At 45.8% G+C, this 13,132-nt stretch overlaps 1 protein-coding gene across 25 annotated transcripts in view; it reads right to left on the minus strand.

Moving 5' to 3' along the window:
* Positions 1-13,132, minus strand: part of CDH13 (cadherin 13) — a 1,387,059-nt gene that overhangs the window by 469,184 nt on the left and 904,743 nt on the right. For all 25 annotated transcript variants that reach the window (XM_049110659.1, XM_049110644.1, XM_049110650.1 and 22 more), the window contains one exon: positions 12,069-12,221. In XM_049110659.1, the coding sequence (XP_048966616.1) occupies positions 12,069-12,221 (153 nt within the window). The remainder of the gene's footprint in view (positions 1-12,068; positions 12,222-13,132) is intronic.

Here is a 13,132-nt window from a genome sequence, read left to right on the forward strand (position 1 = left end):
TTTGCAATGAATTGTGAGATGCCAGTCACCCAGTTTTCTGGGCCTTTCTGACTGGCTGGCCAAGGCTGCTGCCTCGGGTCTTTGCCCACACTGTGCCTTGAGTGTCAGCCATCCACTGAATGTGCACCCTAAGCCAGGTGGGTGCATTCAACTTGGAAAAACATGGCACTCTCCTCCTGACTTCTTACTGTCCAACGCGGTGAGTGGAGTCTCTGATCCGGTTAATGTTGTTTGACACACTAAGCCATCATTTAGTAAGGATGCATAGGCACTAAATTCTCGGGCTTCCTTCACTTTATTCTACCTCTGGAGTGCCCAGCTACAGGCAGGGCATGAGCATTCCTGACTGACACAGCACAGCGAACAGTCATCTTTCCAACATGGTACCAGAAAAGATGGACTTTGCTTAAAGGAGCCCATTATGCAAAATTTTTGTACCTTCAGAAGAAAGAATAATGATAGGGAAATGATCTTTTTGCACCTAATGACTCACTGCAGAAAAAAGATAAGCATTCTTCATAATAAAGATCTTAAAACAGATGCCAATCAAACGAATCAATCACTAACAGCTCCAGCCAGCTGTGTTTAATAAATAATTTTGAGATAGCACACCGATAAAGCCCCATAGAAAACAGAACTGAAAGCTTAGAATTTTAATAAAGAATGTTCACTTGGTGTGGAGACTGAGCCAAACTAAATGAGAAGGACCAGCCAACACACAAAGCACCCAGACTTCTCCCCACGTGGGCTCGGAAAAAAGAAAAATCCTCTGGTTTACTCTTGTCTACAAGGCCACTTTAATGCTGAGCTCAAGGAAGGCAGGGCTTTATCTTTTATCTCTTTCTCCCCATGCCTGGTGGGTGCTGGGTTCTCAACAAATGAATGCATTTTTTAATTAATTTCTATTTCATGGCAACTTGTATATTATTATTGATTTGCTCAAATAAATCTTCCTGAAATGCAAATTGGATGTCACTCCCTTGCTGAAAACCCGCCTCTGCTGCTTTAGAATAAAATCCAAGCTCCTTACCCTGCCCTGCAAGGCCTGGCAGGACCGGGTTCCCCGATTCCTACTACTATCCATTTCAAAGTGCAGTTCATATCCTCACTATGAGTCTGGATGCATTTCCTGGGTGAGAATGCTGTGTACCTGATATGTGCTACTCTGGCTTCAGAGACTCAGAGACAGGACTTGCTACCTCCCACTCATCCTTTGCTGGCAGCCACCGCAGTCAGTCCTTGCAAAATTCAAATCTGATCATGTCAGTCTTCAGCCTAAAATCCTCTAACATCTGCCTGTCACCAAGGGGTATTATGTCTAAGCTTATTCTTTAGTACATGGGTCTCGCCTTCTCCCTCAGTTGTGTTCATTTTGTGTCTCCCACAGGAGCCCTTCCCTCTGGCTCCTCTGGAGGTACCTTAAGCCCTTTCTTCTGTCCCTCACCCCAGGACACTCTTCCTGACCTCTCCCTGTCCCTGTCACCTCACTAACTCCTCATTCTCGAGTACTTGCTTTTATGTCACATCCTCTGGAAGACTGTTCCTGGCCCCTGCCCTTGTCCTATGGTGATGTCCCTAGCTAGACTGTGCAGCTTTACAAAGATAGGAGCAGTATCCTGCCCATTCAGGCTTGCTGAATATTTGAGTGAATAAGACATGGTATATTTTCAGACCGTCTAAGAGGCCAGCCCCGTGCTGGTGTTTGCAGATCATGGCATGCAGGGCCTGTCCTGTGCATTATAAGATATTGAGCAACATCTTTGACCTCGACCCACTAAATGCCAGTAGTACCACTCCTCCCAGTTGTGACAACCAAAAATGTCTCCAGACATTGCCAGATGTCACCTGGGAGACACAATCACCCTGTCAATTGCGGGTGACAATGTCCTGCTATTAAGGACACCTAAGAGGTAAGGACAGCATTCCTGCTCTCAGACTTTCCACCAGGCCTGCCCCCAAACGTCATCTCCCATTATAGCCTGCGAGGATCGTGCAGCGTCTCACATCCTTCTCTGTGTTTAATCTGTTCCATTTTTATTCCTTGTACTTAGAACCACCTGACATGTTACATACTCACTAATTTCTGTTTACTGACAGAGTTCTGTGAAGCAGGAGGCTGGTGGTTTGTCCACAGCTCTGGCCCCAGCACCTTGAGAGGGTGGCTGGCACTGATGGGGCATCCTGTCAACGTGGGCTGAATCAGTCTTCTGGTTGGCCTGGATCCTGCCTGATGGGGCTGCTGGGAGCGCACTGGCTCCCGTACGGATGCAACCTATTGGCAGTCCTGGTTACCTTTCCACAACTGCTACCCCACTTCCTTCCACTTCTCTTGGCTGGAAGAGAAGCTCCACAGGCAAAAGCGTGTGCTCCTCCATGCTTGCTGTTTACCCTGGGATCTTCCCACAGATTCTCTCCACTTCAGATCAGTAGCAGTCAAGTGATCTGCCCGAGTTAAACATGAAGCAGTGGGCCGGCCAGGATTGAGGTGGATAACCTGGAGGTTGGCCACTCCCCAGTGCTGGATGAGGATGTGATTCACACTTGTCTTAATCTGCCATCATGAGAGCTCCCAGATTCTGACCTGCTCTAGGGGAACTCTGTTCCCATTATATTATTCCCCAAGTTTCTCTTGGGACATCCAAAGCTGGTTTCAATCAAGGTTGTCATCTTCTTCCCCTTCATTCTTCCCTTCCAGTGGGCCACTTGAGGGCACTTCACCATGGTCACCCACCCCCTAATTGCCAACCATCCCATGCCAAAGTGCTGCCCAGGTCTCAGGGGTGGGGAGTGGGGGTGAGGATGGCTCTCTTCTGGATTACGTCATCATCAGTCACTTGGCTTTATAGACATAGAGCTTGAACCTGGAATTTTATTGTCTTTTGTAATTGGTTTAATTAGCTTCTGGTCCTCACCTCCAATTTTGCACAGTATCTCATAAAAAAAAAAAAAAAAGATTCCCATCATTTTCTGCCCTCTAATCTGGGAGTGTCAGGCTTACTTTAAGGTGCCAGAAAAGGAGCACAGCTTGTTCTGATCTTCTCTTTTGTTCTTTCTTCCTTGTCCGTGCCCTTGAACAAACTCCTTCCCTCCCTGGTCATTTTTATCAAATAAAAAAAAAAAAAATCTTCAGGCCTATTGATGGCTGCGGAGAGCCGGGGAGTGAGTGGTGGGACTTAGCAGGGATGTTTCATCTGTGTCTACAGGATCTGGTCCCAGAGTAGTTAGCCACCATGCCTGCTATGGAAGGATAAAAATATATGGGCAATGGATGTTGACTACGGGGGGTCAGAGCTGTTGGACAACTATTTAACTCATTCTTATTTGCAAATTTAGCAGTTTAGATTAAATAGGTCTAAAGGCTCTTGCTGTTGTGATTCTTCATTTGTGAAGAACAAATGCCACCAAGCCGTGTGGCCATGGGGCCACGCTAGATGGACTCAGCTGTCATTAGACACATGAAAAGATGAGAGAAGCATCATTGTCACATAGCTACACTTCATGAGTGTTTGTGTGCGTAGCCTGCAGGTCCGGCCCGGGGAGGAGCAGGCTGAGGGGGGTAAGTTTCGCCCACCTGCCAAGATGCAAGATGTACCTCTTCTGAGAAGTTGTGCAAATGAGGTCTAAGAAACCATGTTCCCACAGCCCTGAGTGAGGAAGCATCTTTGCTTAGTGGACCAAAGAAGCAATCAGCCAGGAGCACCCCGATCCGGGGACACGGCAGCCTCAGTAATGTCGCTTAACCTCTTCAGGCCTCAGCTTCGCCAGCTGCACCCAGCAGATAAGGCCAGGTTGCAAAATGAAGTGCTTGGAAATGTGAAGAGCAGAACTCGAGGGTGCCAGATGGAGATGCTTGGGGATACTGGGGTGCCGAGAGGCCATGACCAAATCCTGAGTTGTTTTTTTCTAAATTTGGTCACAAGACAACATATTCATTTGTTTTTCAAATTCTGTTTTTCCACATTTCGTTTTTTTTGTTTTGTTTTGTTTTAAGTGCTTTTGTTAAAAGAGATGCCAGAAAGTATTAGCTTCTGATGTTTGCTCAGAGTTAAACAGCTGACTGAGGGAAAGTAAGACCTCTGATTTTCTGCGATTTTGTGTCAGAAACTCCTCCGTGTACTGTATCACTTGAGATTCACAACAAACCTACCTGGTTGGGGTGATTATCCCCATTCCCAGTTTGAATAAACTGGGGTACAGATGGGTTATGTTAATCCAGTGGTTCTCAAACTTGGCTTCACAATGGAAACACCTGGAGTTTTATAAACATACTGATGCTTGGTCCCACTCCAAGACATGCTGATTTAATTGGTTTAGAGAGTGGCTTGGGCATCAGGAGTTTTAAAATCTCCCCAGATGGTTTTAATGTGCAACAAAGTTTGAGAACCACAAATAACCTACTTGAGCCGTATAAATATAATAAGACAGAAAAGCCTGTTCTGCTGACCCCAGGGCCAACTTCCTCCTATCAGAAATTATCTTCTCCTGTACCAGCTCACATATTCTGAAGACACTTTCATCTCTGGCCTAAAAGCCCAGTTGCTGAGAAATAAGCAAACACTCAGTCACATGGCATTTAACAATCATCCAACGTCTAGACAGGATGGAGCTAAGAAGCCTGGGACAAATCTGCCTAGCTCCCAGGAGCCATTATCGAAAGGAAAACAAGGCAGTTTTGAAGAGTATGAGCTGGATTTGGAGGGCTTTCACGTGGCCGACCAGAGCACCTGCAGCAATAAGCAGCTTTAAGGCACAACCATCTTCCCCCAGCGGGACTGTAATGGAACTGGCTCCAAGGCCACCGCCATTGACGCAAATTAACACGTCAAGCCAGCCAGCTGCAGTGATGCTAACACTCAGGAGGGTACTTAGAGCTGGGTGACTCAGACAACAGCGAGCCCCAGAACCACCTGGAGGGCTTGTTAACACCCAGACCACCAGGCCAGAGTTCTGGAGGCCAGCCTGAGAATGTGCATTTTAACAAGTTCCCAGATAATGGTGCTGGTCTACAAAGATACACATGGTGGTGCTGACACCCAACTGTTGGTGAGCTGGATGCCTCTCAACTACTCTCAGCTCTGAGAGCTTCCCCTGCAGAAGTGATACGTGAGGTGATGGCTCCTAGCTCCAGAACTTAGTCACTGGCTGTACTGAACACAACTCTTGTACATCTGACTTAACAACCCCAGCACAGCTGGGGCATGATACTGCCATCTTACCGTCCAACGTAAAGACGAGAAAACAAGAGTTAAAAAATTGCCAAAGGTGACACTGTGGAATGACCGATATTCACCTTTTCTTTATCTGTAAAAAAGGCAATTTCATACAGTTCGTACAATAGCAGAATCAAAATTCTAACCTCAGTAGGTCTGATTCCAGAACCTGGGACTTTAACCTAAGTTCTCATTTCCTCTCGATCAAGGCTCTTTCCAAGGCCATGTGCATTATTAATTTATTAGCCCGTTACAGTGAGAGAAGTTCGAATCAGAGGTGTGAAGCCACACACTCTTCTGAGCATGGGCTGGTGACCTGCCCTCGGATGGCCACGCCTATCACTGACTGCCTCTTCCCTGGAATAAAATGGTACCAATGACGTGGCTGATGCTGCAGATGTCAACGTCACCTGGGACACCTGGCTAGCTCGGTGACAGTACTTCTTATAATCCAGGTTCTTCCTTGCAGAACATCCAGTGTTAGACTTGGCAATGGAAGTGGGACATAAGGCAGCAGTGCTGCTTTGAGGATCGAAGGTTCAGAAAGCATGCTGTCACAATCACTCCACATCCCTGGCCAGCCAAGGCAGAGTTGCTACCACCCAGTCTTGAGCATCACAGGAGCAGAGTGGCAGGAAGAAGTGGAGGCAGTGATGTCTCCTCTAGAATAATGGGTCTCGATTAGGGGCAATTTTGCACCTATGGGATGATTTACAATATCTGGAGACATTTTAGACTGTCAAGACTGGGATCGGGGGTGCTATTAGGATCTAGTTGTTAGAGACCAGCCATGTTTCTAAACACCCAGCACTGCACAGGCCAACCCCCATAACAAAGAACTATCCAGCCCCAAATGTCAACAGTGCCAAGGTTGAGAAGCTTTGCTCTAGAACAGCGTCATCCGTGGCTCGGTATTTCCTATAGCACCACCATTGGTCATGTCCCATGTGAGCCAGGTTATTGGGTCCTATTGGCAATTACATAAACTACCTGTACCCTTTAATAAATCTCTTTCTTTATACATTAGTTGGAGGGATTTTGTTGACTACCACCAAGAATCCTGTCTAAGAAAGATGGCCATGGGAGATCAGATTAGAGGATGAATAAAGATGTAACCTGTCCCTACAATTGAGCGCTGGGGAGCATTTCAAGCACAAATATTATCAAGGGTGGTGCAGTCCTATTGAGTAGTGCATGCACGATCCATGTAAAGCATGGACATTTTAATAAACAGATTAATCACCTAAATAACTCTCTGATCCGGGTAAATCTGTATGTCTCGCTTCTCTTACAATCACTAATGTTACGATACATGTATTTCCACTTGACAGTAGCATTTTTCACTTTAATGTATTTTCTGCCAAATTGTCTTGGAGCTACATGTGGGTTAGAAATAAGGGCAGAACCACATGAGTGAAAGGAAACACAGGAGCAGACTCCTTTCTGGCAGGTGGATTCTAATTTTATGGCAGCAATCTTAACTACAAAGTCAAAATGTATCCAAGAAATTGTCTTGAAGGAGAGCAAGTTATACCCCAGAAACTGTGAACAAATATTCAGAAGGAGACAATGAAATCCTGCTCATGTGCTAAGGCCAAGAACACAGGTGGTTCCAGTTACTCGTTCTATAATTGGGCATGATAACATTATTAAGCTCATCTTTGTGAAGATTAAATGAGATCATCATTTAGATGTTTAGCATGGAGCCTTGGTGCGTTGTAAATGTTCAATAAACATTAACACCAACATTAATAACAATAATATCTAGGGAACTACTTTGGCCCTCAGCTCACACATCAGTAAAGGCAAAGTAATAAACCAGTTTCATAGGTTTGTGTATCTAGTACTCTCGAGAGCTCTTGGACACCTATTTGGTACCTGGTAAATGCTAGTTTTCTCTCTCCTTTTCTCCCACCCAGCTCTGACATCCCATCTTCAGTGCGTTTCCCAACTGTGGACAACAAATGAGGGTGAATATGTCCTGCCCGTGATACCTGCCCATGACTGGGTCCTTACTTCCTGCTTGCCCCCTACCTCCTATTGAACCCAGCCTAGATCATCTACTGGCCCCCCAGCCTGCCTATCAGACTCTGTCCCCCCACTCTATTCCTGTCCTGCCATATTGACGAATTCGCAGGCAGCAGATTATATTCACAGTGTGAGGGAATCATTACCACCTGCTAATATTTTTATAGAATTTCATAAACTTGGTCATTCATGAATCATTTACAGTACTTTATTCCAATGAAGAGTTCACAAATCACTCAAATGCTGGCAAAATGCATAATAATGAGTAATATTTCAGGAGGCTTTGCATTAATATGTCAGCTTCCAATACTATAAGAGCTAAATTATTTTACCAGGTGCCACTTTGGGTCAGAAGCTTGGGAAGCCCTTTGAGGGCTGGGGTAGTGAGTGGGCAGGTGGCAGTGGGTCATGGACAAAGATGGTGTTTAGGAAGGCATCGATCATTCAGCCAATCACACCCCCTTTCCAGTCCCTGTAAGCGGAGTTCCTGGCAAAGAAGGCTGGGAATGTGCTCATTAGGTGCCAGATTCTAACCAGGGGTAAAATTGGAAGAAGTGTTTCTTCGTGGTTGGAAGTGCACAGCTTTGGAGGTGGAGAGCAGTGGATCTGGACCCCACATTCTATACACACCAGCTGTGAGACCTTACAAAAGTTATTTCACAGTTATTTGCTTATCTGTAAAATGGTGTTAACATCGACTTCGTAAGTCTCCTGGGTGAAATGAGTTAAATAAGAGTGTGTATGAAGTGTTTAGTGCAGGATAAGCCCTGTGGCGTTCAAAAAGCTGTGGTTTTAATGATGATACAAATTCAGGGGCCCGAGGACCAATTATCCTTGGTTATTTCTTATTGTGCAAATCCCCGAGGCTTAGTCTACGATGCTTTCCTGTTGGGCTTGGGAGGTAGCAAGTAGCTTTGACAGGCACGTGAGGAGCCTTTAACTTTGAAATAACCACCACCTGGTTGGCTCAGTCCATTAAGCATCTGCCTTTGGCTTAGGTCATGAACCTGGGGTCCTGGGATCAAGCCCCCATGTCGGGCTCCCTGCTCAGCAAGGAGTCTGCTTCTCCCTCTCCCTCCGCCCCTCCCCCTGCTTGCACTTTCTCTCCTCCAAATAAACAAATAAAAATCTTTAAACAAAAATAAACAACACCAACTATGGAGCAACTATAATGGAAATTCATTCACCCATAGGCTCTCTGCTTCTCAGAACTTGCCAGAAGGGAAAATGAAAAAATGTGGGAACTGGAGGATCCAGCTCTTGGAAGAAGCTTGTTTGCTACCAACCGCAATGACCACTGTGAACACGATAGGTGAACACGATGGCTCTAACTGTCCTACTAGGGTAGTAGATTCTTTCTAGATAGGTGCTTGAAAGGGACAGGAGCTGCAATGTTCCTGTGCCCAGAGTATATTAAGCAGAGTAACCCAGTAAGTCCAGAAATAGGAGAACCAAACACTGTGTGCGCACAAATGTTTCTCAGCCAGGGCAGGAAGGAAACAGTGGAGGAGTGAGAGGTATGGGGGGTGTATGGTGTTAGAAACCAGACCCCTGGGGCTGGTGGAGAGCCGCTGAGGGCCAGGCTGCTATTGGGCTGTTGTACCTGGGTGCTCTTGGAAGTCCCTGCATTCCCATCAGGGCCAGCATCTCTCTACTGGGACCCAAGACCCTGTGCCCAGGGTAAACCAAGCCACAGGATGAACAAGGCACAGCATGTGGACACATCACCCATGCAATGGTGAGGAGTTTAGAGTATTCATTGTGAAACAAAGCCTACGCATTAAAATGAAAGCTATATGAAGGCTGGGAACCTTGTGCGTCTGCTTTCCCACCAGATTCCCTAACACCTTGGAGGGAGAGCCTCACTCTGCAGGTTCTCAGTCAAATCTATGTAGAAAAAAAAACCCAAATTGAATCATGAATCAATATGCCATGAAACTATAAAATAAACTCAAGATCACCCATGGAAAATTCATGCTTGATCTGGGCAGGCTGGGGTATAACTTCCCTTTACTATCATCAATCTCTTGCTCATATGGTAAGATTATACAGTGTTTACTGCACTTCTGGAACATTCTAAAGGCCTGACACATAATAACTCATTTAATGCATTAACATCCTGCAAGATGAGTATTATTATTATCATTCTCATTTTATAGATGAGAAAATTGAGGCAGACCCCCTGCCCAAGTCCCCACAGCTAGTCCATGACCTCATCTGTATGCAGCAAATGTGGCTGTGTGCAAAATTATGTTTTTAATTGCTGTGATACTATATGGCTTCACTTTAAGGAAAAATAAGAGAAGCTCCAAGCTACAGACCCGGTTCTATTTTACTCACAGATGAACAATTGTGAGCTAGTTGAAGCTAATAATTGTAGCTTTTATAGTCCTCAGAGGTGCTAGTACTATCCCCATTTCATGCATGAGACTGGTAAGATCAGAGAGGGTAGGTGGGTTGCCCAAGATCACACAGCTCACTAAGCAGCAGTGCTGAGCCTCAAGGGGCAATTGGCTACACCCAGAGCTCTTAAACATGATCACTGTGCTATGGAATTGCAAAATGTATTCTTAGTTTGTCGCGTCTAAGAATTAATGGAGGAGATTCCCACAATAGATGTGGAAAGAGAGGAGGACATGCACCCATGGTCTGGTGCTGGCTTTTCCTGCAGCAGCTGGACCCTGGCAGCCACCACAACACCTCTGGTCACTGTCCAGGTCCTCACTTTCTGAGGGTGTGGCAGCCAGTTCCTTTTTTTTTTCCTTTTTTAAGATTTTATTTATTTATTTATTCACGAGAGACACACAGGGAGGCAGGGACAGACAGAGGGAGAAGCAGGATTCAATCTCAGGACCCGGGATCACGCCCTGAGCTGAAGGCAGATGCTCAACTGGTGAGCCACCCAGGCGCCCCGACAGCCAGGTTCTACAACAACCAGATCTCCCTTAGGGGTACACTAAAGACATTCTGCTCAGCCTTCAGGGATTTCTGACAGATCGTCCCCCTGCAGATGCTCACAGCATCTACCCTTTGACAAAGCTTCTGAACAAAGGGCCAGGGGGGCCCCTCCTCCTCCCCAGACCCAGGACCTGCGAGCACATTGCTCAGCACGAGAACTGCTGGAAGCTTCTCTTTGGCCAGTACTTTAATTTCTCCAACACCCTCACACTGTTCTCCTCCCTGGAAACTCAGCAACTCACTAGTTTGGTGAGTGTTACTCGCATTTTATGGATGCGATCCTGAGGACCAGAGCCTACATAGTCTTCCCAAGGTCAATGGTTCAGGGGAGCTCAGACCCCAGGGTACCCATTTCCCATGCAGAGCACTTCCTTTTCAATGTAGTGTCCCTCCACCCTCTGTCTGCAGTAAAGGAAGAACACAGGTGAGATCGGGGGAGAGGCAGTAGTGTTGCTGAAGTGGGATTGGATTATTCTTATGTGGTGTTTTGACCAGGAAAATCAGAGTGCCAAATCTTGTCCTATAAATTAAGGACTACCTTCTGACCCCGATTTAGGGAAATGCACAGGCCAGGGCAATGATGATGGAAGACAAACATTGTTGGCTTACCCTGGTCCCCACTGGGCCTGCTCGCAGCTCAGTGCACTGCACCCCATGGAGGGCGTTTCCTGAAAATGGCTGGGAATTCCATCTCATTTCTCAAAAAATGAGTTCACTACCCCTAGAGGCTTGAGGTAACACAGGCTGTGAAAGGAAACTTTTGGGGGAGGCTGTTGAGAAGGGATAGGATGGACCTCAAGCCCACAGGAGATTTAGTGCTCACCCCAACATCTGTTTGCCACTGCTTGGGTCTGTGCGTCCTGAATGGGTATCTACTTCTGAGACTATCCTTTTACAAAGAGCCATTTTTTTTCCCTCTATAAAAAAGTAACTTAAAGGTCACCTGGGTTGCTCAGTCGGTTAAGTATCCGACTCTTGATTTTGGCTCAGATCATGATCTTGGGGTCCTGGGATGGAGCTCCACGTTGGGCTCCGTGCTCAGCAGGGAGTCTGCTTGAGAGGCTCTCTCCCTCTCCCCCTCTCCCTGCTCACTCTCTCTCTCTCTAAAATAAATAGTCTTAAAACAATGTAACTTAAGTACTTTGTAGAAAAGTCAGAAAAACAAAGAAAAAATCAATAACACCCAAACACAACCATTAACACTTTGATTTTTCTTCCATCATGTTTCTTCACAAATATGCACCCGTCGTGATATGTGCAAATGCTCAATCTGCATTGAGGATACCATATGTGTTTGTGTGTCTGTTTCCACTTGGTATCTTGAGTTTCTCCCATATAGCTAGAACTTCTTCAAAAATATTTTAAATGGTTGTACAGAACTTCCTCGCAGCATTGTGCCATAATTTAACCGCTACCCCACTGCTGAATATTTAGCAAAATTGTTTCCATTTTAAGGATCATGTCTCACTATCACATCATGCACAAAAATCTAAATTCCTATTTCCTTAAGATAGATTTCTAAGGACATGTGTACAATGATCACATCCAAGGGTTTACACCTTATAGACCTATCCACCATTGAGCTGGTTTGGGGAAAGGTGAAGCTACCTTAACGGTTCTGACCTCCTCTGAGGTCCTCCCCAGGGTCCCCCATCTTGCTCTCCAGGGTCCAAAGTCTCACAGAAGCCTTTGGGCTCTGTTGATGAGAAAGAGGCCCCCACTATTACCCTGTTGAGGCTCAATGCCACTTGGCTCCCACAGAGACACACTTAAAACCGCACAGCCCCTGGTTTGATGAAGCACAGAAATAACGAGCTCAGTGGGAAGAAATAGTCTTGGAAAGCCACATGTCTGCACTTGAGGGGCACTCACTTGATAAGTAGCGATCATTTCTCTGTCCAAGGTCTGTGTCACGGAGACGCTGCCTGTGTTCTCATTGATTCTGAAAATTCCTTTAGGCTCCTGATCCACTCCTTTTCCAGTGAGCCGGAACTTGGACCCTTCAGGTCTGTCACTATCGACTACCTGGTCAGAGAAACAGAACGATGTTTAAGACTCTGGCTGGAAAACACAGAGAAAGCACATTTTCGACATAGCTTGGTGACCAATCCACTAATCACAGGTGCCAGCATAGAGCAGCCGGGTAAACTTGACTCAAGCAGCATCATCAAGAATAGCATCGTTGCTTAACACCTTTCATCCTGACATGCAAATCTTTGCAGCTTACAGCTGGGGAAGCTTACCAGCATGGGGGGAGGGGATGTACGTGTAGGGATAGATCCAGGAGGGAAGCAACTCTAGGACGGTCAAGGTTGGAGATTTTTATTATTTGTGACTCTCAAGAAAGATTGATAAGAAAGAGTTTGTCTTGTGTTTTTACTGTAAGCAAGACCAAGTAGACAACAGGAAAAAAAATGAGTGAGCAATCCTGTAGTGCAGGCATTGACTGAAGCTCTAACTATTTACAAAACTCAGTCATCAACAGTGCCAAATGCACCACTGCTTCTAGGTAGTAGGCCCTATGCTGAGGAAGCATTTTACACACATTTACACACTTAAAAAAAAACAAAAAAACAAGCAAGCTGCTGGTAAGGGACATTATCATTCATACTTAGTGGATGAAGCCACTAAGACACAGCGAGATTAAGCCATGGTCACAGCTATGAAAGAGAGGAAGAAGGGATTCAGAACCCACCTTCTGTTTCTATAGGGACATTGCTATGCAACAGTGACACTTAGGAATTTAAGATAATTCCCTACAGGTTGTCAGCCTTGATTTGACATTTGAAGAGAATTCAGATGATACGATAGAGGAAGATAGTTCTAGGCAGAGGGAAAAGCACAGACACAGGCAGTAGACAGACGGGGGAAAGCCTACACAACTCCAGAAACTGTGAGTCATTAGCATGGTTTGCGTGAGGCTGAGGGGTAATTAG

The sequence above is a fragment of the Canis lupus genome, chromosome 5 (assembly GCF_003254725.2).
Source record: "Canis lupus dingo isolate Sandy chromosome 5, ASM325472v2, whole genome shotgun sequence".
NCBI classification, from domain to species: Eukaryota; Metazoa; Chordata; class Mammalia; order Carnivora; family Canidae; genus Canis; species Canis lupus.